This window comes from Neomonachus schauinslandi, chromosome 1, assembly GCF_002201575.2.
Source record: "Neomonachus schauinslandi chromosome 1, ASM220157v2, whole genome shotgun sequence".
Taxonomy (NCBI): Eukaryota; Metazoa; Chordata; class Mammalia; order Carnivora; family Phocidae; genus Neomonachus; species Neomonachus schauinslandi.
In genome coordinates this window covers 67114171-67138173 of record NC_058403.1, presented here as the reverse complement: position 1 = coordinate 67138173, position 24003 = coordinate 67114171, and the positions used below count along the sequence as shown (strand labels likewise).

The 24003-nt window shown below is 51.2% G+C and overlaps 1 protein-coding gene across 1 annotated transcript in view; it reads left to right on the top strand.

The window, feature by feature from the left end:
- Positions 1-24003, top strand: part of MYLK (myosin light chain kinase) — a 202885-nt gene that overhangs the window by 89871 nt on the left and 89011 nt on the right. The window contains 5 exon segments of the mRNA XM_044919769.1: positions 1488-1622; positions 4683-4835; positions 17378-17515; positions 19525-19722; positions 20487-20736. Coding sequence (XP_044775704.1) covers positions 1488-1622; positions 4683-4835; positions 17378-17515; positions 19525-19722; positions 20487-20736 — 874 coding nt within the window.

Here is a 24003-nt window from a genome sequence, read left to right as displayed (position 1 = left end):
GCTAACACTCCACAAAAGCTTGCTCAGTGTGCCAGGCTTTGTGCTAAATGCTTTACAGAGGTAAAGCATTTAGTTATCCATTTTATATCCTTTTATCCATTTAGTTATCCCAGTGGTCTGAGGAGATAATTGTAGTCACACCCATTTTCCAGGTGGGAATACCGAGCTGTGATGAAGTTAAATGACTTGTCCAAGGTCACATGCCTGGTAAAAGATAGCATATTTCTAACCCATGTTGGTTTGACACGGAAGTCCATATTTTTTCAGTGGCTCCCAAAGGCATTTCCCTGTGAGGGAATGTGACGCTGGCTGGGAAAAGGGATAGAGGTGGCCACAGCTCTCGAGGTAGTCTGTCCATCCCTTTCCTCAGTGCCAGTCCCAATCAGATGCCCCATTGTTCTGACTGAGCTGCTCTCCCCCAGCCTCCTCTCCCTGTAGGGAAGCTCCGGTGTGGAGGAGGAAGTGGGGACGCAGAGTCAGAGAGCGGGGTGTAAAGCCTGCCTTCGCCATTGGGCTGGACTATGAGAAATTACTAACCTGGTCTATAAAACGAGTTGAAGAAAGCGACCTCATGCCCTGTCACAGTCACATGTGGGAATGTCCCTGGCACATAGTAAGCCCTCCTGTACCAGTTTTTGTCCTTAAACCCCTCACCACTGCATGGGATAGCGTCTCCTGAAAGGCACCGCTGAGGCCTCTTCTAATCACCAAATCCCTTCCCCCTTCTCGGCTGCCAGCCACCTTGATGTTTCTGCCGCGTGTTCTGCTCGTGGAAGAGACGATCTATCCCTATTGCTCTTAGTTAAGGCCCCCCCAGACTACAAAATGCTCCCCAGCCCACCAATGTAGAGGGCTTCTGGAAAGCTCAGCTCAGTGGTTCTCAACGAAAATATGCATCAGAATCCTGAGGGAATTTAGTAATGCATAGTCCCAGGCCCCCAGCAGTCCCGAGCTGTTGGCCAAGGTTGGAAAACTAGGACACATGTGAGTCTCTGTCATTTGATCCAGTCTTGGAATTGGAAAAAATAACGCTTTAAAATTGAAATGTCCTCCCCGGTGGGCATATTGTCGCTGCAAGTACAAAGATATTCTCAAGGTTGTGCAGGTCCGATGGGATGTGTTAAAGGACAGAAGGGGCACTGGGGAGTACAGGGGGACCAGGAAAGCAGGGAAGAAGGAGCTCTGCAGATGCTCCAGGACAGCAAAAGGCAAGCCAGGATAGGAGGTGCCTGAGACCCAGAGGAGAGGGGGCAGGCCCATGTCCTGAGCATTCCCAGACCTGGTCTGTTTTGTGACCGTGAATAAGCCCCTGCTGCTTTCTCGGCCTCAGGCTCCAGGTCTCCACACCCGTGGTGCTGCCTGCCTCCAAGCCAGGCTCCTGAGGAACCCTGGGTGCATCTGCCCGCGAGGCTCGGGGTGACTGCAGGGCCTCAGCAGAGCACATCAACTGTGGTCTGAGATGGCTTGTCTGTCCTCTGCCCTTGCAGGGCTGGCCGCGACGGAGGTGGCACCCTCATTCTCCAGGGTCCTGAAGGACTGCACTGTCGTCGAGGGCCAGGACTTTGTGCTGCAGTGCTCTGTGCAGGGGACCCCGGTCCCCCAAATCACTTGGCTGCTCAATGGTGAGTTCCCCCCCGCTCTCGGCCCCTGGGCCCTTTGGCCCTGCTTGCGTTCTCACTTGGCTTGCCCCATTTATCCCTCAGAACCTACAGGGTACAGAGAGCTCACGGGACTGTGGCGTCTGCTATCGCCTGGCCAGGGACACCGGGCAAGTTGCTATTCCTATCTGAGCCTTGAGCTCCTGCAACACATGAATAACGTCAGTTGCCTCCCAGGGTGGTGGTTGTGAAGTACATTAGATCCTTTATATAAAACAGCTAATGTACATGGGTGCACAGGCAGTTTGGTTCATTTATGTGGCCAGGCTCGTAGTAGGCCCTCAGTAAATATTTGTTGAGTCAATAAATGAACAAATGAACAAATTAGTGAACCATACTAGAAGTTACTCCTGGAACCTCGCCTTTCATTTAGTGGCAGTTGGTTTTGGGATTCATAGACAAGTAATTTGTTGTAATGTTATAGTCCTATAGAGACGTGCCAACTTTTTTTTTTTTTTTTTTTGGCCAAGTAAGGCCTTTTGAAAAAATTAGTTATCATATATGATCACTCTTCTCTCGGTAAAAAAGCCTTTCGATTCCAAAAGTATGGGAGGACTCTAATTTTAGAACTGAGAACAGTCCATCAAATTGATGGCATTGAGCAGGGTCTGCTTTGGAAACCCCTGCTTTGGGGACCCACAGGGAGGATGAAGGAGGACTGCCAGTGAGGGGACCAGGGCACTTAGCCTTCTCTGCCATCTAGGGGTCTCTGCCATGAAGGGGGAGCTCGGACACCCCCCTTCACCTCTCCGGGCATCAGCTTCTTTATGAGTAAGGAGATGGGCTGGAACAGAAGGTTTGGGACCTCAGCCAGCTCTCAGGGCTGATCGAATAGGCTCCTTAAGGGACAACAGCACCTGTCACCTATGCACCAAATAGTCCCCAGCCGTTTCTACACTATTGACGTGTTACTTGTGAACCTTCCCAGTTGGTATAGTTTGCTTAGGCTTTGCTAGAGATTATCTCTGGTCAGTGAGAGAAGGTGCATATAGTCTTCCTGTGTGTCATCTTCTTGGGCAAATAAGTGACAATTGAGGTCACCCTTCCTTCCACCCCTCACTATGGACAGAGCTTCTGTCGGATCCCGTGACTGACTACAAAGAGGCAGCCTCCTAGCAGCTGGAACAGAACACGGATGTTAAAGACTAGTAATGGATCTGAGTAAGAGAGTTTCACTTCCATCTGGCTCAGAGTCCAGACCAGGGGTCAAGAAACATTTTCCGTAAGGCCAGATAGTAAATATTTTCAGCTTTGCTGGCCATACAGTCTCTGTCACAACAACTCCACTCTGCTGTTGTGGCAGCACAAAAGCAGCCGGAGACAATATGTAGATGAATAAGTATGGCAGTGTTGCAATAAAACTTTATTTATGGACACTGAAATGTGAATTTCATACAGTGTTCACAGATCACGAAATACTTTCCCTTTGATTTTTTTCAACGATTTAAAGTCTGTAACAACTATTCTTAGCTTTCAGGCTGTACAAAAATAGGCTGCAGGTCAGATTTGACCCGTGAGCAGTAGTTTGCTGATCCCTGGTCTGCACCCCTCAGGACCTGGAAAAGCTACCCCACCTTTTTAATTCTTGGTCAATCTTGGCATTTCCACACCATTGCCACTAGAGGGCGATCGTGCTCAAGTTCCCCTGGCTGCTAACCATCTGGTCGTCCCAGTCTCTGGCCAGGGAGAGTTCCGTGTCTCCCAATTCTGAGTGCCCTGAGCCAGCAACTCCTTTCTGGGGCCACTATTCTATCCCATGTGTGTAGGACCAAAATGAGTTATGCTCCAGTAACAAAAGAGGTCTTAAACACTATGTTGGCACATTTCGACAGCAGAAGCACTTTGATGGCAGTCATGAAATGTACTGGTATTCTCAAGGAAGAGAGGTGTTAGAGTGTCTTTTTTTTTTTTTTTTTCCCCACAAAAAGCGAAGAGCAGTGTTCAGTCCTCTCAGTAGCCCGATCCTGTCCCCTGCCTTTCCCAGCTCCCAGCCCCACCTTTATGAAGGGCAGAATCTCTTCCCTCCCGCCCTATGACATGCTTGCTTGGCAGTCTCTGCAAACTGTCATGGAGACACGAGGTGTTGCTATGTGCAGAAGAAAACATTGCACTGCAGGGAGAGGACTTCTTTCTGTACTTTCTCCTTCCCCTCACTGCCCACCCCCAATTTTATGAAGTGCAAACCAGGACCCTGGGGCCTGACAAGGGAAGAAACTGACAGTCGCTTCCTATATGGTAAGCAGACACATTCCTGCTCTGAGGCCAGAATCTTCAGTAATGAGATTTTTTTTTTTTTTTCCTGGAAGTGAAAGCTCACATCCTGGAATGATAAAGTCCCAGGGACATACAGCATTAAGGAAACCACTGAAGTTCATAGCATGCACTTCTATCTCCATGCAGGGCTTTATGTGACCTGAATAAAGGGCCTCTCGTGTTAGGGACTCTGGGAAGAAGGGGCCAGAGTCATTTTTAGTTTCCCATATTTATCTTTTCCATGAACCCTAAAATGCACCTAATTGCAGCATCAGGTTGAGGTCACACACTTGCTTTCTGATGAATATCTGCAGTGGGAAATGGAATCATTATTTCTGGAGACGTCTAAAAGGAGCCAGGAGCCTCCTGTTGTCTGGGTGAGGCCTGTTGTGCCTGAGGCTGGGCTATGGGCCAGATGACCCTGTAAGATTCTTTCCAGGCTCAGAATTCTGTGGAGTCCAGGCTGTGGATGTGGGGACTGTTTCTTTAAACAAAATGCAGAGAACTCTGCCCCCTTCCCTCCTGCATTCGAAATGCCTCCAGAATCTCTCCCCACAGTCCTTCCAGCCCCAGCCTCGCTCCTGCACCCCAACAACCACTGCCTCTCTTCCATCTCCCCCCCGAACACCTGCTTTCTCTGTCCAGCTGGCTAGGGGAGGGCCTGACACGTCGTCAGCCCGCAGTGGATCTGAGCGAGCATGGTGACATGACAGCAGTAGCCCCAGCACTGGGAGCCCCCTGGCCTGAGTCTTCCTGTGCTTCCCTCCACAGAGCAGCCCATCCAGTACGCTCACTCATCCTGCGAGGCCGGTGTGGCCGAGCTCCACATCCAGGACGCCCTGCCGGAAGATGATGGCACTTACACCTGTCTGGCCAAGAACACCGTGGGGCAGGTGTCCTGCAGCGCCCGGGTCACTGTCCATGGTAGGAGCCTCTGGGCACCTCTCTAGAAGCACCTTTGCTGCAGACATCTGCTTGGGAGAAAGAGCACACTGCACCTGAAGGCAGGCAGGTGGAGGAAATGGCCTCTGGAGGTCCACAGTGACAAGGCAAAGGCCCGTTCCCCACCCCCTCACCCCAGCAGGGCTGAGGGAAGATGCAGGAGAAAGAGGCAAGGGCTCCCTTGGCTCAAGAAGCTTCCAGTGTGGTAGGAAGAAGTCCTCGCACATTGAAAGATGTCCCAGGAGGAGTACTCACATACCCCCTTAGGACTTAGGGGTCTCACAAATGCCACCTCCCATGCTGGGGGCCACTGGGTAACAGAGTGCTGGTACTGAGGCTTCGAGAGGGTCCCAGGTTGTTCCCCTTTTCCTTTTGACCCTGCTCCTCCCCACCAGCCTAGGCTGGTTTTCATACATCAGCAGCCTGGTGTCCAGTAATCTGATTATCATGCTCATCCATTGATCCTCGCCAAGCCCTTAGTCCCAGGAAGTTCCAGGGGAGTCACGGCACTCGAGACAGAGCTGTCTGGGCTGTGGGGTCGGCGGGCATGGTGACAGTGCCCAGGGAATGCTCCCTGGGGCCAGGGTGTCCAGGTAAGCCTGCCTCCCCATCCTCCCCGCCAGGCTTGGGCCCCCGCTCCTGTGTGTGGCTGGGGCCTGGGGGCTCTGCTTTCCCAGCATGCTGGCAGGAGACCATGTCTCTTCCCTCTGTCCCCCAGGGTTCAGGTCTCGTGGGGAGAGTCTCCCAATAATGTGAGCAGCTGCCTTCTGGGCAGCCACAGGACCTGGTTTCACTGAAAAGCACAAGGGGAAAATCATGTGCTGGGTACAGCACTAAATACTTTCTCATTTAGACCTCAACAGCCGTGGGGAGGGCTGTACGCTCCCTGCTTGCCCTTATTTTAGACGAAAGGGTCTGGAGGTCTCAGAAAGCTTATGCAACTTGCCTAAACACACAAGCTGGTAAGTCAGACTGGGCTTTCAGACCCAGATCCTCGTGACTCCAAGCCTGTGCTCATTCCTATGCCCTGCCCTGTTCCAGAGTGTGAATCCACCGGCCCAGAGGGGGAGCCTGAGCCCTGGAGGCTGGGCAGTGTCACCCCTTGTGCTGACACTGGCTCTGTGACGCTCTCTGCCAAGAAGGGGTACACTCCCGGGCCTCCCCCGTTTCTCTGAAGTGCTCTGGCATGGAGTCCTCACCTGCCTCCTCTTCCTTCCAGGAAGCTGTTCACACCCAGGTGGGAGCCTGACTCTGGCCCCCTGGGAATCGGTCAGCCAGAATTGTGGCTGACGTAGCTGTCCTCTTTGTCCCCACAGATCTCCTTTCATGGCTCAATAAGGGGCCTCAGGAAATTGTGATAATGAAACAAGAAGAGATCTGAGCTTCATCTTTTTGGGCCAGGGGAGCAGCCCTCACTTTCCCAACAGGGGGCTCTCCTTGGAGGTCCACGTGGCCTACTCCAAAGCCTAGTAGCGGGCAAGAGGGCCAGAGTGACATGTGATGGGTCTGTTGCCCAAGACTCTCTCCCTGCTAGCTTCAGCCAGTGGCCCTGCTAATCCAGTGCTTGTCCCCACTTGCCTGGGTTTAGATTGGATTAAAGAGACCCAGTTGAGCTAATAGTCCCTCGGTGGGGGGGGGGGGGTCCCTAGATGAAGGATCAAGGAGTCTTTGGGGGCGTCCTCCTTGTCCCCAGGTCTGTGGGAGTAGTAGGGCCTGGGTGACTGCCCATCCAAGCGTGTTTTAAAGCCGAAACAGGTCCCCAGCAAGAACTCTGCCAGAACCTTTTGGGTTTTCTCTGAGAACAGCCCTGCGTGAGTGAGAACTCCCTCCCGGTGTGGGGATTTGCTGGCCTGTGAAGGCCAAACAGAGGCTTAGATACCATAAATGGTGAAGCAGGCTGAGAGACGTGGCCACATGTGCGGGCCGCAGGGCTGGGCTGTCTGCACAGGAGCGAGGTGGGCTGAGCCTGGCACAGTGACTCCCCCTGGCTCCCTGCCCCAAGGCGCTCGGGCAGCTCAAGGCCGTGTCCTGCACCATCCTCAGCCGTGGAGTTTTTCTTACTTCATTGGCAGCTCCTGGGGCTCCAGGTCTCTGGGGGCGGCTGAGGGGTCGGGGCGACCGCAGGAGAGACGTTTGTTCCTACTGTACCCAGCATGGTTCCGGCCCCTCCGTCGCTGCCCAAGGCCTGGCCTTTCCGTTAACCCTCAGTGTGGCACCAGCCCCAGTCCCATCCTGGCCATGGAGCAGACTGGCCGGGAGTGCATCCTGCTGCACCACCAGCTCGCTTGGCCACAGGGGTGCCATTCCACCCCCCGGGCCTCGCCTTCCTCTTCTGTGCAATGGGGACACTGATAGTCACAGTCCCCAGTACTGAGGATTAAGTTAATAAATACACGCCATGTCCTCAGAACCGAGGAAGGGCTCAGTGTGTGCGGTTGTGATGATTGTCCAACGGACCCCCCCCCAAATTTTACACAAGGTAAAATCGTTCAAAATGCCAAGTCTAAGTGGTTTTACCAAAGGACCAGCTTTGCCACAGTGGGTGGGAGGTTGTCTGTCCATCGGTGTGCCTGTTAGTTTGCTTTTAGTAAGGGCGAGAATCCCAGAATCCTAGAAGGAGGGAGGCACCCCGCAGACACTAGAGTCTGAGGAGGACCCCATTGTAGGGGCTGTGGCCACGAGAGGGCGCCCTTGAGCAGGGCGCCCTGGCTGTCCGCTTTCCCGGGAGGGGGCCGTTTCCAGGGCAGCCATGCTGCAGGCACACTCAGTGGAGAATCCCGGCGATGCTCCGCAGAACGCCAGGTGTGGGTGCTCTTTCTCACCTCGTTAGCCTTTTGCCAAGGTTTTGCAATCATCCAGAAATCGCTGGCCCAGCACTCTGATGTGATTTCTGCGGCCACTTCACCCAGCTTTCTGTCTCCTCTCCTCTGCAACCCCTTTCTCCAAAATCTGCCTCTCTCCCCAACAAATGTCGTTTCCTTTAGGAAGCCCTCCCTGGGAGCCTCCCTTATCATTGTGCTTATTTTCCAACAAATCTGTACTGAGCCCCTGCTTTGGGCCAGACATCATTCTGGGGAGGCCGCAGTGAGCAGGACAGACAAGCTCCGTCTTCCTGGCGCGTGCGTTCTGATGGGGAGACACACCATAATCAGCACCTAGTTTAATCAAATACTGACCGAGAAGGGTGGAAAGGATCCTTCTGGAGGATGGGTGAGGACATTGTGTGGTGACGGAAGGCTCTAGGTGGAGGGGACTTTTGAGCAGACTTCAGTGAGCTGGAGAAAGAGTGCTCCAGGCGGGAGGGGCAGCAGGTGCAAAGGCCCTAAAATTGGGAGCAAGGTCAGCCTATTCAAGGAATAGCCAGATAACCAGGGTGGCTGGAGGAAGGTGAGAATGAGTTCAGAGAGAGGCAGGGGCACCTCAGGCAGGGCCGCTAGGGAAGTAGCCCACATTTTATTCTAACTGTGGGATTTCACTCTAATTGCTTGTTTAATTGTCTTCCCTGTGAGACTGTAAGCTCCCTGCAGGCAGGGACCGTGTCTTACTCATCATTGCACATGGATCCGGGCTTGCTATGTGAGCAGGTGTTCAGGGAATGGATGAAAGCACATGGCGGTAGGCAGCCTCCCTAGACGTGCAGCAGGGCGTCCCTCTACCTCTTGACTTCCCTGGGGGCTCAGTGGTTGTTGGAGTATGCAAGAAACCCACCAGCTAGCTCTCAAGAGTCCCTCAACAAATATTCTTTCTGTCCTCCCCCCACCCCAGGATTAAAAAAATCCCCAATAGTTAACCAGGCAATGAAAGCCTTTCCCCACCAACCCAACCCAAGATGGAGACCAAAGGATGATTAATCCAAATTCCTGCAGAGCCCAGGAAGATCAAGGGAGAGTAAATATTTCAGTGTATTTGGACAGAGTCATTGGGGTGGGGGAGAGACTTCCTCAGGCTAGAATACTTTAATTTATCTCCCCCTGGAGTATCTTTGTCAAAGCTAAAATTCTTAAGTGACTAGATCTACTAACTTGCTAACTGTGCCCATTTTGACTTTAGTGTCTCAGCCTAATGGTGTTTATTTAACTGAAGACTTGCTGGGCCCTCCTAAAGGCACCTAAGGACATAAAATGTCAGGAAATTTTTTAAGAAACTGATATCTAGAGTAAAAAAATGAAACTTAGATCATCAGTAGAAGTCCAGTTCACTCTCAGGTTAGTGACAGGCACTCGGTGGGATAATTGGGAGCCCTGACAGCTTCCCACCCCCACCTCTCTCCCAAGTTATGCTCAGGTACTTAGGATGTTATATAATCTGTCCGATGGTGTCAGGTACGGACTCTCCCCTCCATAAGCTTACAAGCACTGAAAACATTTCTAATAGTTATATTAACTAAAGAGAAATGTATTGAAGGAGAAACATCGGCTTTAATTTTTTTTGTCTCTTAAGACCCTTAGCCCACCCACCACATCTGACCCAAAAGTCGTTTAAATTCTAAGAAGGCAAGCAGATAAGTGTTATCTTATAACCAATATTCTAGTTTTATATAGTTTGAATACAACAGAAACGGGGTTGTGCACCATGTGGGTTCTTCGTGTCGCAGGAAGACTTCTGAGTATATGTTTGTACATATGTGTCCATATCATAGAACTGGGGCCTCGTTTTACTAATTGGACAATTAGAGAGGCAGAACTGTCTAGTTCTCCAGCCCACTGTTGGCCTTATCTGTCATTTACTTGCTTGGAGTCCTTGGTCAAGAATGCCATCAGAATTACAGCCTTGTGTCCATAACAGCAGAATATGATCCATGCTACGCACATATGGTGGAGACAGTGGTTTCCAAGCACTCATCGGGAGGGAGCACTGGGGGCTTGGCTGCTGTACCTTTACATTGAGAGTTTGGTTGTTAACTTCTGAGTCAGTCAGAAGGCTGTGGTTGCAATGATTCCTGCTTCCCCTCCAACAACCCTACCACTACTGGTCAGAGATCTTTTGGGGAATGTCATACGTCACTGTTTCCTTTTGTTCTTTTCCTTGCACACTTCTTTTTTATTGTTATGTTAATCACCGTACATTACATCATTAGTTTTTGATGTAGTGTTCCATGATTCATTGTTTGTGCATAACACCCAGTGCTCCATGCAGAAAGTGCCCTCCTCAATACCCACCACCAGGCTAACCCATCCTCCCACCCCCCTCCCCTCTAGAACCCTGTTTGTTTTTCAGAGTCCATCGTCTCTCATGGTTCATCTCCCGCTCCGATTTCCCCCCTTCATTCTTCCCCTCCTGCTATCTTCTTTTTTTTTTTTTCTTAACATATATTGCATTATTTGTTTCAGAGGTACAGATCTGTGATTCAACAGTCTTGCACAATTCCCAGCGCTCACCATAGCACATACCCTCCCCAATGTCTATCACCCAGCCACCCATCCCTCCCACCCCTCACCACTATAGCAACCCTCAGTTTGTTTCCTGAGATTAAGAATTCCTTGTATCAGTGAGGTCATATGATACATGTCTTTCTCTGCTTGACTTATTTCACTCAGCATGACACCCTCCAGTTCCATCCACGTCATTGCAAATGGCAAGATCTCATTCCTTTTGATGGCTGCATAATATTCCATTGTATATATATACCACATCTTCTTTATCTATTCATCTGTCGATGGACATCTTGGCTCTTTCCACATTTTGGCTATTGTGGACATACCTTGCACACTTCTATTCCCATTTGCTTCTTAGGTTCTAGAGAAGTCAGTGGGAGGGAAGAAAAGCCAACAGAGCAAGGCTCTTTTTATGACACAGAAGTAGAAGTTTTGCTGAATCACCAAGTAGGTTTATTTGGTTAGGAGAGACTTTTGTTGGAAGAGAAGTCAAATACTGGGGATTTACACCTTTCATAAATGCCTTGCAAATAGGAAGGGGCTGGGTGGAGGTAGGCTTCCTTTGAAGAGTCCTCAAGAGTCAACAGTCATGGCATGTAGGGAAAGGAGGCTAGTCTGTGATCCCTGGACCGTGCTGGATTTTGAGCACCAAATAAAGAAGGGAGGACTGTGCTTCCAGAGCTCCCCTTTAGTTGGTGATTTACTGAATTTCCATACTCTAACAAGGCTTGGAGTGAATCAGATTTGCTGTTGGAATGGTATTTTGCAGTGTAATGACTAAGCAAAAGAGCTCAGCAGTGGTTTCCAACTGTGCATTTGCAAGAGGTCTGTGTGTCTGTGCATGAGAAGCTTTAGGAGAGGGGATGTTAGGAAGTAGGGGAACGCCATTCCACATCCATTTTCATTGGGTGGTCACCTGTGAATCCAGGGATGCGGGAAGCTGCTGCTGGACAGGGCCTGAGGCTCTGAGAGTGGGACTTAGTAAATGGCCCTGACAGCAATAGGCAGGGGTCCCTCTGTAGGGGAGAGTCCTTGGGGGGCTCCTTAGATGGTAGGGTGTTTCCCACCAACACCCTGTCTCTGTTTGTGTGTCTGTGTCTTCTGTTTAAGCACTTTCCCACAATTTCTTGTTTTAATCTGAAATAAGTTTTAAATGAGCTGGGAGCCTGCAGAGGGCCATTTTCAAGGTAAGCCCCTCAAAGCATAAACATGTATTTAATGCAAGTTCAGATCCAATCAGGGTGGCTAATAGAAGGAGAAGGGTGGAGAAAGCGCTTCTAAGGAGAAACCCCGAATTGTTTTTCCTGCTCAACCCGTGGACAGGAAAGAAAGGACCCAGAAGGGAAGAACGGGAGGATCATTGTAGTGTTGAAGGAGGGCTGAGATCACAGCCAGCCATGGGGACAAAGACTGCAGATGCTTCTAAATTTCAAGCCCAAGAGAAGCTGACGGCTTCGTTCATGTCTCCAGGTTTGAGGAACGGCTTATACGGGTTATTGCATAAGAATTAATGAGAAAGGCAACAAAGTGCACCTGTTGTGTGGGTATTTGGCTCTTTCTCTGAATAAGAGCTTTTCAGAAATAAAATAATTGAGTTAATACCAGTTCATGTGAGTCTTGTAAACCATCAATTAATGTTTTTAACGAGGAACTTTTTTTTTTTTTTGAAGATTTATTATTTGACAGAGACACAGTGAGAGAGGGAACACAAGCAGGGGGAGTGGGAGAGGGAGAAGCAGGCTTTCTGCTGAGCAGGGAGCCCTATGCGGGGCTCGATCCCATGACTGAGCCACCCAGGCACCCCGAGGAACATTGTTTTGACAGAAAAAAACTAATGGGTTAGAAGAGCTGACTTGTCAGTTATTCCCTTCCCATCACAAGTCCGCTTTCCCCTTGTGAATGACCTCCACTTTACAGGTGGACAAAAGCCGTGCTCGGGGGTAAGGCGCCGCCCACCGAACCCAGAGAAGTAGCCAGGCCTGCAGCTGCTTTCGACCCCCACGTCTCCCCCTCTGGGCTCGGGGACCCTGACAGGGTCTCTGTTTGCTACTTATGCTTCCCCGAAGCAAGAAGTTAATGTGGAAGTTTGTGACAGGAGTCTTCAAAAACAGTTGCTGATGAGTCAAAACAGAGCAAAAATGGCCAAGGAGGAAAACGTCAGAGGGTCAGTAGGCGGGGAGGTCCTTCCTTTTCCCTCCATCCATCCCCTCTCTGCCCCGTCCTCTCTCCTGCTCCTCCCCATTCTCCAGTCCCGTCACTAGCTTTAATGGATACGGCATCATACTTGTCGTCGACAAACTGTGTTCCTAAGTATTCCTGATCTCAGGTCTTGTCTTTCCCCGGAGGCAGGCTTGATCCGTTCCCTTTCTCTCCACATGGAACAGGGCACCCAGTAAGTAGCTACTCAGTTAAATGACAGAGTGTGTCCGTGAGTGACTATACAGTCACTGGCCAGGGGACCAAGGACTGGCACCACAGGCGGGTTCACGTTCCATCTTTAATTCTGGGCCAGGACATCCAGGCGGCTCGGCCCTTCCTGGATCTCAGAGAGCGGGCGCTCTCCGGGCTTGGTCTCAGCACAGTGGCAGAAAGCACAGCTGTGGGGAAACCTGGGGTATATTTAGTCTGGCCCCATTTGAGCAGGGTGGCACATCTGTCTCTGGGCCCCGTGGACCCCTCCCTTGCCATCTGTGTGCTGTGGCCAGTGCCTGCCCTCCCCAGATGAAGGCGGCTCAGGTTCCCTGAGCCTCTGGGGACCTCTTGCCTCAGACTCTGGCCCCCTCGCCCTGCTTCAGAGCAGGACTGTGCCAGATGACAGCTAAAGCACAGGCCCAGAGGTGCAGCTCTCTAGGGGCACTGGTGAGCCTGGGCGCGGACACAATGACGGAGAGCTCCTGCTGGAATCTAGGTGGCCCAACCCAAAAAAGTGAGTTGGGTTAGGAAAGGGGAAAAAAAAAAAAAAACGTGTATTTTTATACTTATTATGTGCCAGATATTATTCTAGCTGCTTTACATATGTTGCTTCTTTTAATCATCTAAAAACCCTGCAGCATTTATCATGCGTTATACTGATGATGCAGACGTTGCACTTACCAACACTGTAGCATCAAGAACCGATGACACTGTGGGTTGGGAAGCTTGCTTCAGATCACACAGCTGGAGCTCCGAGTGAGTTCAGAACACCACCTACCATCTGTCTTCTTGTTTTATCCAGCATAAATGGATGCCATAGCGCACAGGCCACAGATGAGACAGAGTAATTTGTTTGACTTTGAAATTAAGTGCAGTACGCACATCTTGCTCTTTTTACCTGGCTTGGCCTTGCTCTGAGCTCGCTGTTCTCCCTGGCTAGAGGCTAGAATGTGGGTCAGCAGATAAGACCTCTGTCCTTGTGGAGAGTTGGCCATCAGAGAAGCCTGCTTCCCGTGGAAGAGATGGCCTCCAGAACATCTTGGCCTTGCCGTCAGAAGGCCTGGGTACAAGCTCTAGGTCTGCCTGTGACTGGCCCTGTGACCTCGCGCAGGTCACTTCAGCTGAGCACGCCCTGGCCTCCCTCTCGGGAGACTAGGGTGGTGGGATTGGGACTGGGGCCTCAGGATTCTCGTGAGGGCTGCTTTTCTCAGGCTGCTTCCAGAAAACTACTTGCCCCCAGACTGAGATCCTCATGGCTCCTTAATCCCAGTGCAGAGTGTGTTTGTGGGAGGGGTTGGTTGGTTTCTCACCCTGTGAAGAATTTGGGGTGGTTGAATGCTAGGGATGACTCAGCCGTTCACTAGCCTGGACTCAGTCACGCTGATCCCATGTGACCCCAGTCTGTAGGTCTGAGGCCAGGTTCATTCTGCACACTTACTCCCAACCACTTCCCTTTGCCCTCCTCCCAGGCCCGGGGCCTGGGGAACACAGGGCAGGGCTGGGACGGCGGTGCCAGGGGACTCCATGTCTCCCAGGCCAGGCGCCCACAAAGCAGTCATCCCATTCATCTGTCTCCTGGAGGGGGTGCAGCCAGGTTGTTCTCAAATTATTTTACATATGGGCGCCTGGGTGGCTCAGTTGGTTAAGCGACTGCCTTCGGCTTAGGTCATGATCCTGGAGTCCCGGGATCGAGTCCCACGTCGGGCTTCCTTGCTCAGCAGGGAGTCTGCCTCTCTCTCTGACCCTCCCCCCTCTCATGCTCTCTATCTCATTCTCTCTCTCAAATAAATAAATAAAATCTTTAAAAAAAAATTATTTTACATATATCCCAGGAGAGTTTTAAGCAATACATTTGTATTTCTAACAGTATTTGCCTTGTGTCATGTAAAAAAAACAAGTCTGCAGTCCTTGGGTGAGGGCCCCATCTCTGTTCGTTTGCAGCTGATAACCCACGAGTAATGGAGCCCAAGTGGGTAGGTGTGAGTCAGCGCCCATGTCAGCCTCACACGGAAGGTCTTGTTGGTGTTGAGCATTCGTACAAAGTATGTTCACATGTTCTCTCTTTAAAACTCCTGAGATTATACCGTTACTACCCTCAACACAGGTGAGGCCGCTGAGCCTTCAGAGAGAGGCCATGACTTGCCCGAGGCCAGACCTGGGAGAGGGTAGGGGCCAAGGAGGGGCCGCCGCCAGCTCCAAGGAGGGTCTGATGTCCCCGCAGCACATAGGCATGCCCGTCTACATGAACCTCTGAAACCGGGGACTGGCTGAGGCAGCAGAGGAGCAGAACGGGGGGAATCTACACAGGCAGAAACATTTTGTCCTCAAGCCTCAGTCCGTGCAGGACTGGAAATTCCTCAACTCTCCTGAGGCAGCCTGCTTTCCTGGCCACTGCAGCCCAGACACAGCAAAGAGATCTCTGCACTTGGGTTCTGGACCTCCCCGAGCCCACTCCCGGGCCTCGGGTCAAGGGAGTCTGCCTGGCTGCCCCTCTGACAAAGGCAGCGATGCTGGGGGCTGGGGCGGAGGCGGCGGCCAGGACGCAAGAGCACATCCCCTGGTCTCGGACCGTACAGTACCCTGGCTCCATGCCCTTCACAATGCTCCTGCCTTGCGGGAGGTTTCCCTGCAGCATCCTGAGCCTTCTCTGCCTCTCCCGTCCTCACTCCCAGAGGCTGCACCTGGAGAGCTCTGCAGCGGGCCCAGTTTTGTTTTGAGTGCCAAAAGTTAGAAACTCAGCGCCAATTTAGAGTTCTATTTTTCTCAGGTATATAAAGCACCATGGAGATGTATGCCCATGGCTACTGGCTTTCTGGAAATCTGGTATATGTGTCCCTTGCTAATAAGAACCCAAAATACCAGAGTCCCTTTCCCCCAAAACTTAGAGTTTAAGTTAGAGATATCCTAGCCCTCTCCCTCCCTACCCCTGCCCCTGCCAAAACACAAAAACAAAAAAGCTCGGAATGATTGAAGGTCCAAGCCACCTGGCTCGCAGGGCAAAGGGCAAGATCAGAGACTGGGCAGCCACGAGCTGGTCCTGCACCAGGGCTGTCCTGTGTGGGAAGCTGACACTGGCTCAGCCACTCTGCTGCCCCTTCCCCTCTGGCTCGCAGGAGGCAAGTCGAAGCCCAGCTTGGGGAGCATTCCAAGAATAACAGAAAGCCTATCTGTGACCCCATCTCCCTGGAGAACTGAAACGGGGTGAGTGGGCCAGCCCTGAACTCAGAGAGTGGTTCTAGCTTTTGTCTTTGACTAGCTGGTATATTTCCTCCCTCCCTTCGAGACTTTCTTTCCCCAGTTTTTACTAAGATAATATTGATGTACGATAAACTGCACATATTCATGGTGTTTAATTCGAAACCTTCACCTATGAAACCTTCACCACAATCTTAAGAAATGAGCATCATCATCAACCCCAAATGTGTCCTGATGCCCCTTTACAATCCTTCTCCATAAGCCCCAGGCAACCACAGATCTGCTTGCTATCCCTAGATTTTGCATTTTCTAGAATTTTATATAAATGGAATCATCCAGTATATACTTTTTCTTTGGCTTCTTTTATTCAGTGTCATTTTTGTGAGATTTGTCTGTTGTAGTGTTTCTTGTTAGTCTGTTTCTTTTTATTACTAAGTCGTATCCCACTGCATAAATACAGCACAATCTCTTTATTCATTCACTTGTTGATGGCCATTTGGGTTGTTTCCAGTTCGGGGCCGTTAGGAATAAGGCTGCTACGAATGTTTGTGTACAAGTCTTTGTCTGGAGGCGTGCTTTCATTTCTCCTGTGTAAAATACCCAGGGGCAGAATGACTGGATCGTATGGCAAATGCATGTTTAACTTTTTAAGAAAGTACCAAGCTGTTCTCAGAAGGGTGTGTACCGTGTGTGGCTCGGCAGTGTGTGAGAGGTCCCGGTGCTCCACATCCTCGCCCACACGTCAGTACTTGGGATGGCCGGCCTTTTTCATTTGATGAGATCGGGCGCGCTCAGGGTGGGATGGCCGTAGACTGGCCTTTTTCATTTGAGTCACTCTCGTGAGTGTGGTGTCTTTGGCTTTCTTGAGGTACTTAAAATCTCATGGGAGGGTGATAGAGCATCACACGGCCATAGAAAACGACAAGGAAGCTCTTCACATCTGTTTTACGAAAGGCATCGAGGTATATTGTTAAATGAAAATATAAGACATCAGTCAGTGCATAGAGTGTGCTATCATTTCTTTAAGAGAAGAAAACGGGAGAGTATAGCTATTTGCTTGTGTGTTATATACATAGACCATCTCTGGCAAGATGAACAAGAAACTGAATATTGGTTGCCTCTGGGGAGAGGAGCCTGATGGCCACAGGTCAGGGATGGAAGGGAGACTACACATAGTCTTTGGTACTTTTTAAATTTGGTGCCATGGGAGCATATCCCTTATAAAAAGGTGAGTGAAATTAAAAAAAAAAAATCTCCTAAGATGGCAGGTGTTGACGTTCTCCTGAGGAAGCAGAGCCCCAATTGGGCTTGGCCCTTTCCCGGCTCCCAGGCAAGAGCATTGGCACGCCAAGCAGAGAAACAGGCTCGCCTTGCCTCGTTGCTAGTGATCTCCAGCCCCTGCCCACATGCCCCACCTGCTAGCAGTCAGCCTCTGGCAGAAGCCCAAGCCTCACCAAAGCTGGGTGCCCAGCAGTCCTCTAGTCTGTGTTTGTCGAATGAATATATGAGTGTTCGCCCCCCATTCTGTTGTCTGCCGCACAGAAAAGAAGAGCGACAGGAAGAGCGGGTACCCTCTGCCCGCGGCTCCCAGCAAGCCGGTCGCGCCCCTCTTCCTGCAGGGCCTCTCCGACCTCAAAGTCATGGATGGAAGCCAGGTCACCATGACAGTCCAGGTGTCAGGTCTGTCTCTGCATCTCTCTCCTTGGGGTAGATGGGAAAACGGGCGCGGGTTGCCGTGTGCGCTTTGCTCCCCCACGTCCTGCTCCGATCATCCCCCCACCAGAAAGTCAGCAGGGGACCGTCAGGCAGTGGACCCGAAGAAGTGGAGCCTGCTGGTCCCTCTTTTCTGCTTCCTCTGGGCAGGATTTTCTGGATTCAAGGTTAATTCACGGTGGTCCAGAGGAAGAAGATGACCATAGCTAGCGGGGTAGGGATTAGTGGGGACACAAAATGGGGCTACTGTAGCTGGAAGATTTTGAACACTGGCGCAAAACCAGCTGATGTGAGCTTCCCAGCTCTTGGAAGATACTTTGTTGCTCCCTTCAAGTTTAAGGTGAGAAGATAGAGCAGATAGAGCAGAGGTTCTTCTAAAACCAGGGCGGGGTGACAAGAGCATGTGACCAGCAGCCCAGTGGGACTGTCACAGTTCCCGCTAGAGGCCAACAAGAGAAGCCTGGGGACTCTGCTGGCACAGACTTACTAAACCGGCTTGTGCCCAAGCATATCCAGAGTTCCCTGTTCATTGCTGACCGCTGATCAGTCCCCCTGACAGCCTGGAGGCCACTCTCCTGGGCTTTAGTTCATCCTGAGCTGCAGAAGTAATAAAGATGAGCTGTGGAAGAACCAGTGGGCTCCCCCTTTCGGGGATCCCCACACACCCCCAACTCCTACAGGCCTGAGGCAGCCCCATGACGGTCCCAGGCCTCGGCCTGGCTGCCTCCCCTGTCCACACTCCTTGAATTGACAGAAATCAGAGGTGTTCTGCTCCTAGCCTCCGTACCCATGCTGGCTAACCCATCAGAAGCAGACCCCACGGGGCGCCTGGGTGGCTCAGGCGGTTAAGCGGCTGCCTTCGGCTCAGGTCATGATCCCGGGGTCCTGGGATCGAGCCCCGCGCCGGGCTCCCTGCTCAGCAGAGAGCCTGCTTCTCCCTTTCCCTCTGCCTGCCGCTCTGCCTGCTTGTGCTATCTCTCTGTCAAATAAATAAATTAAAAAAAAAAAGAAGCAGACCCCACTCTCTCTCCTTGAGAGAGCCTGACACCACACAGCCTCCCTCATCAGCCATTCCTGGGGCCTTGCTCGTCGGGAAGCAGAGCACAATGCTACTGCAGGGGGACCTCTCACAGGTGGCCATTGTTTTCTGCCCCACCAAACTGCTAGAATCTGCCAAGGAAAGTAGACTGGTAAAACCTGAAAATGCTATCCACGCTGAGCTGTGTTTGGAAACTCATGCGAGCTGGTGCCCGTGTCCACCCTCAGACCCAACATTTGTATGGCAGAAAAATGAGATGCTGACTTTTCCTCCTGGTGAAAACTGACAGAGGAGTGACTGCGAGGTCACCATGGCATTGCCTGGACGTGCACGCACTATGCGGGGCAGGGCAGAGCGGGAAACGCATTCGCTTCACACCCAGGGAGCCAGTTACCATGTTCCCAAGCAGCTTGAATTCTGATTTTTTTCACTTCCCATCCTTTCTGGTTTCCGCAAATCTGTTGTTAAATAATTATCACGAATATGCATTGAGCACTTTCCTCGTGCCAGATGCTATTCTAATCTGCTAGAGATTTTATTTATTTATTTATTTATTTTGGCGGGGAGCAGAAGGAGAGGGGAGAGGGAATTTCAAGCCGACTCGCACTTAGCGTGGAGCCTGATGCGGGGCTCGATACCACAACCCTGAGATCATGACCTGAGCCAAAATCAAGAGTCGGACGCTTAACCAACTGAGCCACCCAGGCACCCCTCTAATCTGCTATTCCAGTGGGCTGTTCCGGGAGACTGTATTAATTTATTCAATCCTCCCAACAAACCTCTGAGGAAGATATGGTTAGAATGTTTTGCGGGTGGGGAAACTGAGGCATAGAGAGGTTAGTATTTAGTACAGTGTCACACTATTAAGGGCAAAGTTGCCACATGGCCCGGGGAACCCACCTCCTGCCGGGTCTGCCTTCCCCATCTCCCCCCTCAGGGAACCCGCCCCCTGAGGTCATCTGGCTTCACGATGGGAATGAGATCCAGGAGTCGGAGGACTTCCACTTTGAGCAGAGAGGCACTCAGCACAGCCTTTGTATCCAGGAAGTGTTCCCGGAGGACACGGGCACGTACACCTGTGAAGCCTGGAACAGCGCCGGAGAAGTCCGCACCCGGGCGGTGCTTGTGGTACAAGGTGAGGCTGCAGGGCTGGCCAGGGTACGGGCGGGCGGTGGGGGGCAGGGGGCTGGAAATCCGTGCTGCCCTAGTGGGCCCTCCAAAAGCCGTTTGGAGGTGAGGAAACCAATTGAGCTTACTGGGTTCTCTCATGGCCCCTGTGTTCCCCTGGTCCCATTCCAGCCTCCAAGGCCAGACTCTGGCTGAGTGGCAGCACTGTTCCCTGGAGCCGTCTGAAGTCCTTGCCCTCTCTGGGTCATTGGTGACAAGTGGCACAGAGTGCTAGGAGAGAAATCTTATGATACACTTAACAATTAGGGAGCGATAGCTTTATTTCCCTTTTACTGAAATGTCGTTAACACACCATGTTACATTAGTGCAGTGATAGTTTTTGAGGCAAGCTGTGGCCCGTTAGGGTCCTTGCCTTTAGAGAACCCATATTTAAGAAGAGAGAGCAGGGAAGGACACATAAAGCAAGTGACAACTCAAAATCATACACAGCTCATGTAGATCATTAGCACCTAGCCCAGTGCGCTAGATTACCTCCCCTTGCTTTGGATATACAATATTATTGTGTCTGTATTATCCTCAGGGGACATAACCAAGACAGATTGGCCATGAGAAGAGTGTGCTGTAACTGTATATCCAATAAGAATGATTTCTGGACCAGCTGTTATTTGGGTAGCATGCAGTCTTTGATGTTTACCACCAGGGAGAGCTGAGTGGACCCTGTCTGCTGAAGAAAGGCCTTCCTCCCTAATTCAACCCTTTGCCAACTTCCAGAGCCTCAGGACGGCACCCAGCCCTGGTTCATCAGCAAGCCCCGCTCAGTGACAACCTCCCTGGGCCAGCGTGTCCTCATGTCCTGTGCCATCGCTGGGGACCCCTTCCCCACTGTGCACTGGCTGCGCGACGGCAAAGCCCTCTCCAAAGACACTGGCCACTTCGAGGTGCTACAGAATGAGGACGTGTTCACGCTGGTTCTAAAGGATGTGCAGCCTTGGCATGCCGGCCAGTATGAGATCCTGCTCAAGTGAGTCCACATGTCCTGCCAACTGCCTTTAACCCACTACCCCCCCACCAAACCTCCTGTCAAAGTTCCCACCCAGGACTAGGAAGCAGCAGAAACCCAAAATAAGGTATGGCCGGGCTCAAGGTAAGGAAGGGGCAAGCTCGGTGCTGCCAACAAGCTTTCGTTTCTCCGCTTCAATGCAAAGGTGTTCACTGAGCTCCTAAGCTCAGTTCCCCAGAGCCCCCTGTCTTATTACATCTTGGCTTTTGTTCCCCTGTTATTTGGTGTGTGGAGAATATGAAGGAGGGAAGAATGGATTAAAATTGGAAAAGCAACAGGATAGAGGGAATGTATTAGTTATCTCTGGCTGTGTAACAAATGACCCCGAAACCGAGCAGCTTAAAACAAGTTACCTTCTCACAGTTTCAGTGGATTGGGAAGTTGACGCAGCTTTGCTGAATGATTTTTACAGTGAAGATGTTGGTAGGGACTGTCGTCTCTGAACGCTTGACTGAGGCTGGAGGATCCACTTCTAAGATGGCTCGCTCATAGGACTGTTGGCTTGAGGCCTCCGCTCCTTGCCGTGTGGACCTCTCCCTAGAGCTGCTTGAGTGGCTACATGACATGGCTTCCACAGAGCTAGGGATCAGGGGAGGGCATAAGTTGCAACCTGCAATGTCTTTTGTGATCTACCCTTGGAGGTCACACACTGTTACTTCCGCTGTATTCTATTTGCTAGAAGTAAGTCATTAAGCCTGATTAGGTTCCATCTCTTGGAGAGAGGAGCGTCAAAGAATTTGTAGACATTTAAAACCACGACAGGGAGGTTAACTATGCCCATTCCTTTTTTTCCCTCCTGTTTAAGGTTTTTCTAGATTACATGGGAAGGTAAGCTCCACAAAGGCATACTGCTTTGTTCCCAGTGCCTAGAACAGTGCCTGCCCAGAGTCAGCATTCAGTGCTTGTTAAATGAAAGTGATCCAGAAATGTTCTTCTACCTTGAAAATGCTCTCACGCTTAAAATCCCATGCCAGCCCTGGGTCGATGGAGACAGAGCGCCAGCCCCTAGGGTTGATGTAAGCACTGAAGAAGAGCGCTCTTCTGACCTTGACCCTGCAAACAGGACATCATGCCACATAACAAAGATGTTTGGAGCTGCCCTGGCTCGGGTGCCCGGCCACTTTGCAAAGGACTTGCTCTCCTGGATAAATCATTTCCCTGTGCTCAGCACATCATGTTCAAGGCTCCGAGCTACATGCCAAAGCTACTGCCATGACTGAGCACTGTTCCTATAATAATAACAAAACCCAGTGTGTGGCCCACCACTTGGGTCCTTTCTGGGCATGTGCTTTATGCTTGTATCAGTTCGCTTTTGCTGCATAACAAACTACTTGAATACTTAGTGGCTTTATAAAATATAGTCATTTATCATTTCTTTAATTTGCTGGGAAGTTCTGCCTAGCTGGGTAAGGCTTAGCAAATCTCAGCTGAGCTATTGCCATGTCTGCAGTCAGCTGCGGGGATGGCTTGTGGGCTGGCTGGTCATCCTGCTACCGTCAGCAGGATGCATAGAACACACCAACAACCTTTGCCTTACACCCAAACCAGTTATTATCGGGAAGGCAAGTCTGCCTCCAGAATAGAGAAGAGATACACTCTCCCTCCCTAGGCCAGTACAAATAATAGAAACTGACGACACATGAGACACGAGCTTGTCTGCATGGAAGGAGTCATGCTTCAGGACAATACTTTCACATTAATCAAGCCAAATATCCTAGAAGGGAGAAGCTCCTTGTGGGATTTTGAGGACCAGAGGCTGAGGTTTAGCAAATGAGTGAAGGCTTGGCTCTCGAGGGCACGTTGAAGAGCTGAGCAAGAAAGGGTAGGGAAGAGCAAAGCAAGGGCTGTGGGAAGCCTGCCAGGCCAGAGTGGAGGGTTGCACTGGGAGGTCGGCAGGCAGACTGTCTGGGCCCAGCTGGGGACAGTCATAAAACTTACACTGTCCCAGCTGGAAGGGACTTCAGAAGTTATCTAGACGATTCATCGTTTAATAATGGGGGAAACTGAGGTCTCAGGGTCATGGATTTGCTCGTGGCCACACAAAAGCAAGTAGCAGAGCCCAGATTGGAACCCTCATCTCTGTCTTTTAATCAGATTCTCTCCCATTCCTTGTTTCTCCCAAGTGCATGGGAACTTGGGGAATCCAGGAGGTTCCACCGGAGTCCCCGTCCACGCAGCCCTTGCCCCTTTCCCCTCCCCAAAGTCCAGCCTCTTCATTCCTTTGGGTAGCTGTTGCCCTGGCCTTGGCTTTGTTCCCAGCTGAGGAGCAAGTCAGTGGAAAGTTCTCCTGGGGAGTATGTGCCAGGTCTGCCAGGGGCCCCATTCCCCTCCAGCTTTTCTCATCCTGACAGAAATCAGCCCTAGATCCAGGACAGAATGCCTCAAGGAGGGAGAGCAGATAGCTGGGAGGAAAGGGCAGGGGGGTGGGGGTTGGTGTGACAGGTCCTATCTGTCCCTGCTACAGCTGTGGCCGGACGGGTTCTGCCTCCCCGGCCCTAATGCTTGTCTCCTGAACTAAAAGAGGAAATGTCAAAAAGTCCGTTCCTAATTCCAGCTGAAATATTTGAAAGATTGAGACTTGCCAGGAAATCAATTCTTTTAACTGATTTTACATATAAAACCCATTCCAGGGGAGGGTGACTCAGAGTGGGACAGGGTCCAAAGGCTTTGTAACCAAAGAGTGGGCTTCTTATTCAGGGTTTGGGAGGTGGGAGCAGAAAGGGTTTTGTTACTTTGTAAAAGGTGCAGCCTGTGGGGTCTTAGCCCCATATCCTCCTCAGCAGTGCCCAGGCTGAGCGTGGCCTGACTTTGTAACTGAATATGTAGATACAGACACCAAAGATACAAGAAGCTGTTTGGCTGGATAGATTATCTGGTGTGTGGGTCCCAGGTCACAGGCCTTTCTGACTTTGTGTAGGCTCTGAACGAACCCGTGATTTACCTTAAAGGCCCAACAGAGATTTAAGTTTATGGCTGCAGAAATGGTGACCCCCAGATCACCCCAAGGGCTGATCCACTTAGTGGGCCAGCCATGGTATCCCAAGTTCTCCACCTCTGTCTGCCCCTCAGGCTTCCCCAGGTGCCTCAGGCTGAGGCCTGGGGATGGATCAAGCAGCAAGCTCCCTGTGCTCCCTCCTTAAGGGCAGGCAATCGAAGCAACAGAAGCCCTCGCCTGCTTCCCCATGGGGAGACAGAGTTTACTCCAGCTCAGGGGACGGGGGGGGGGGG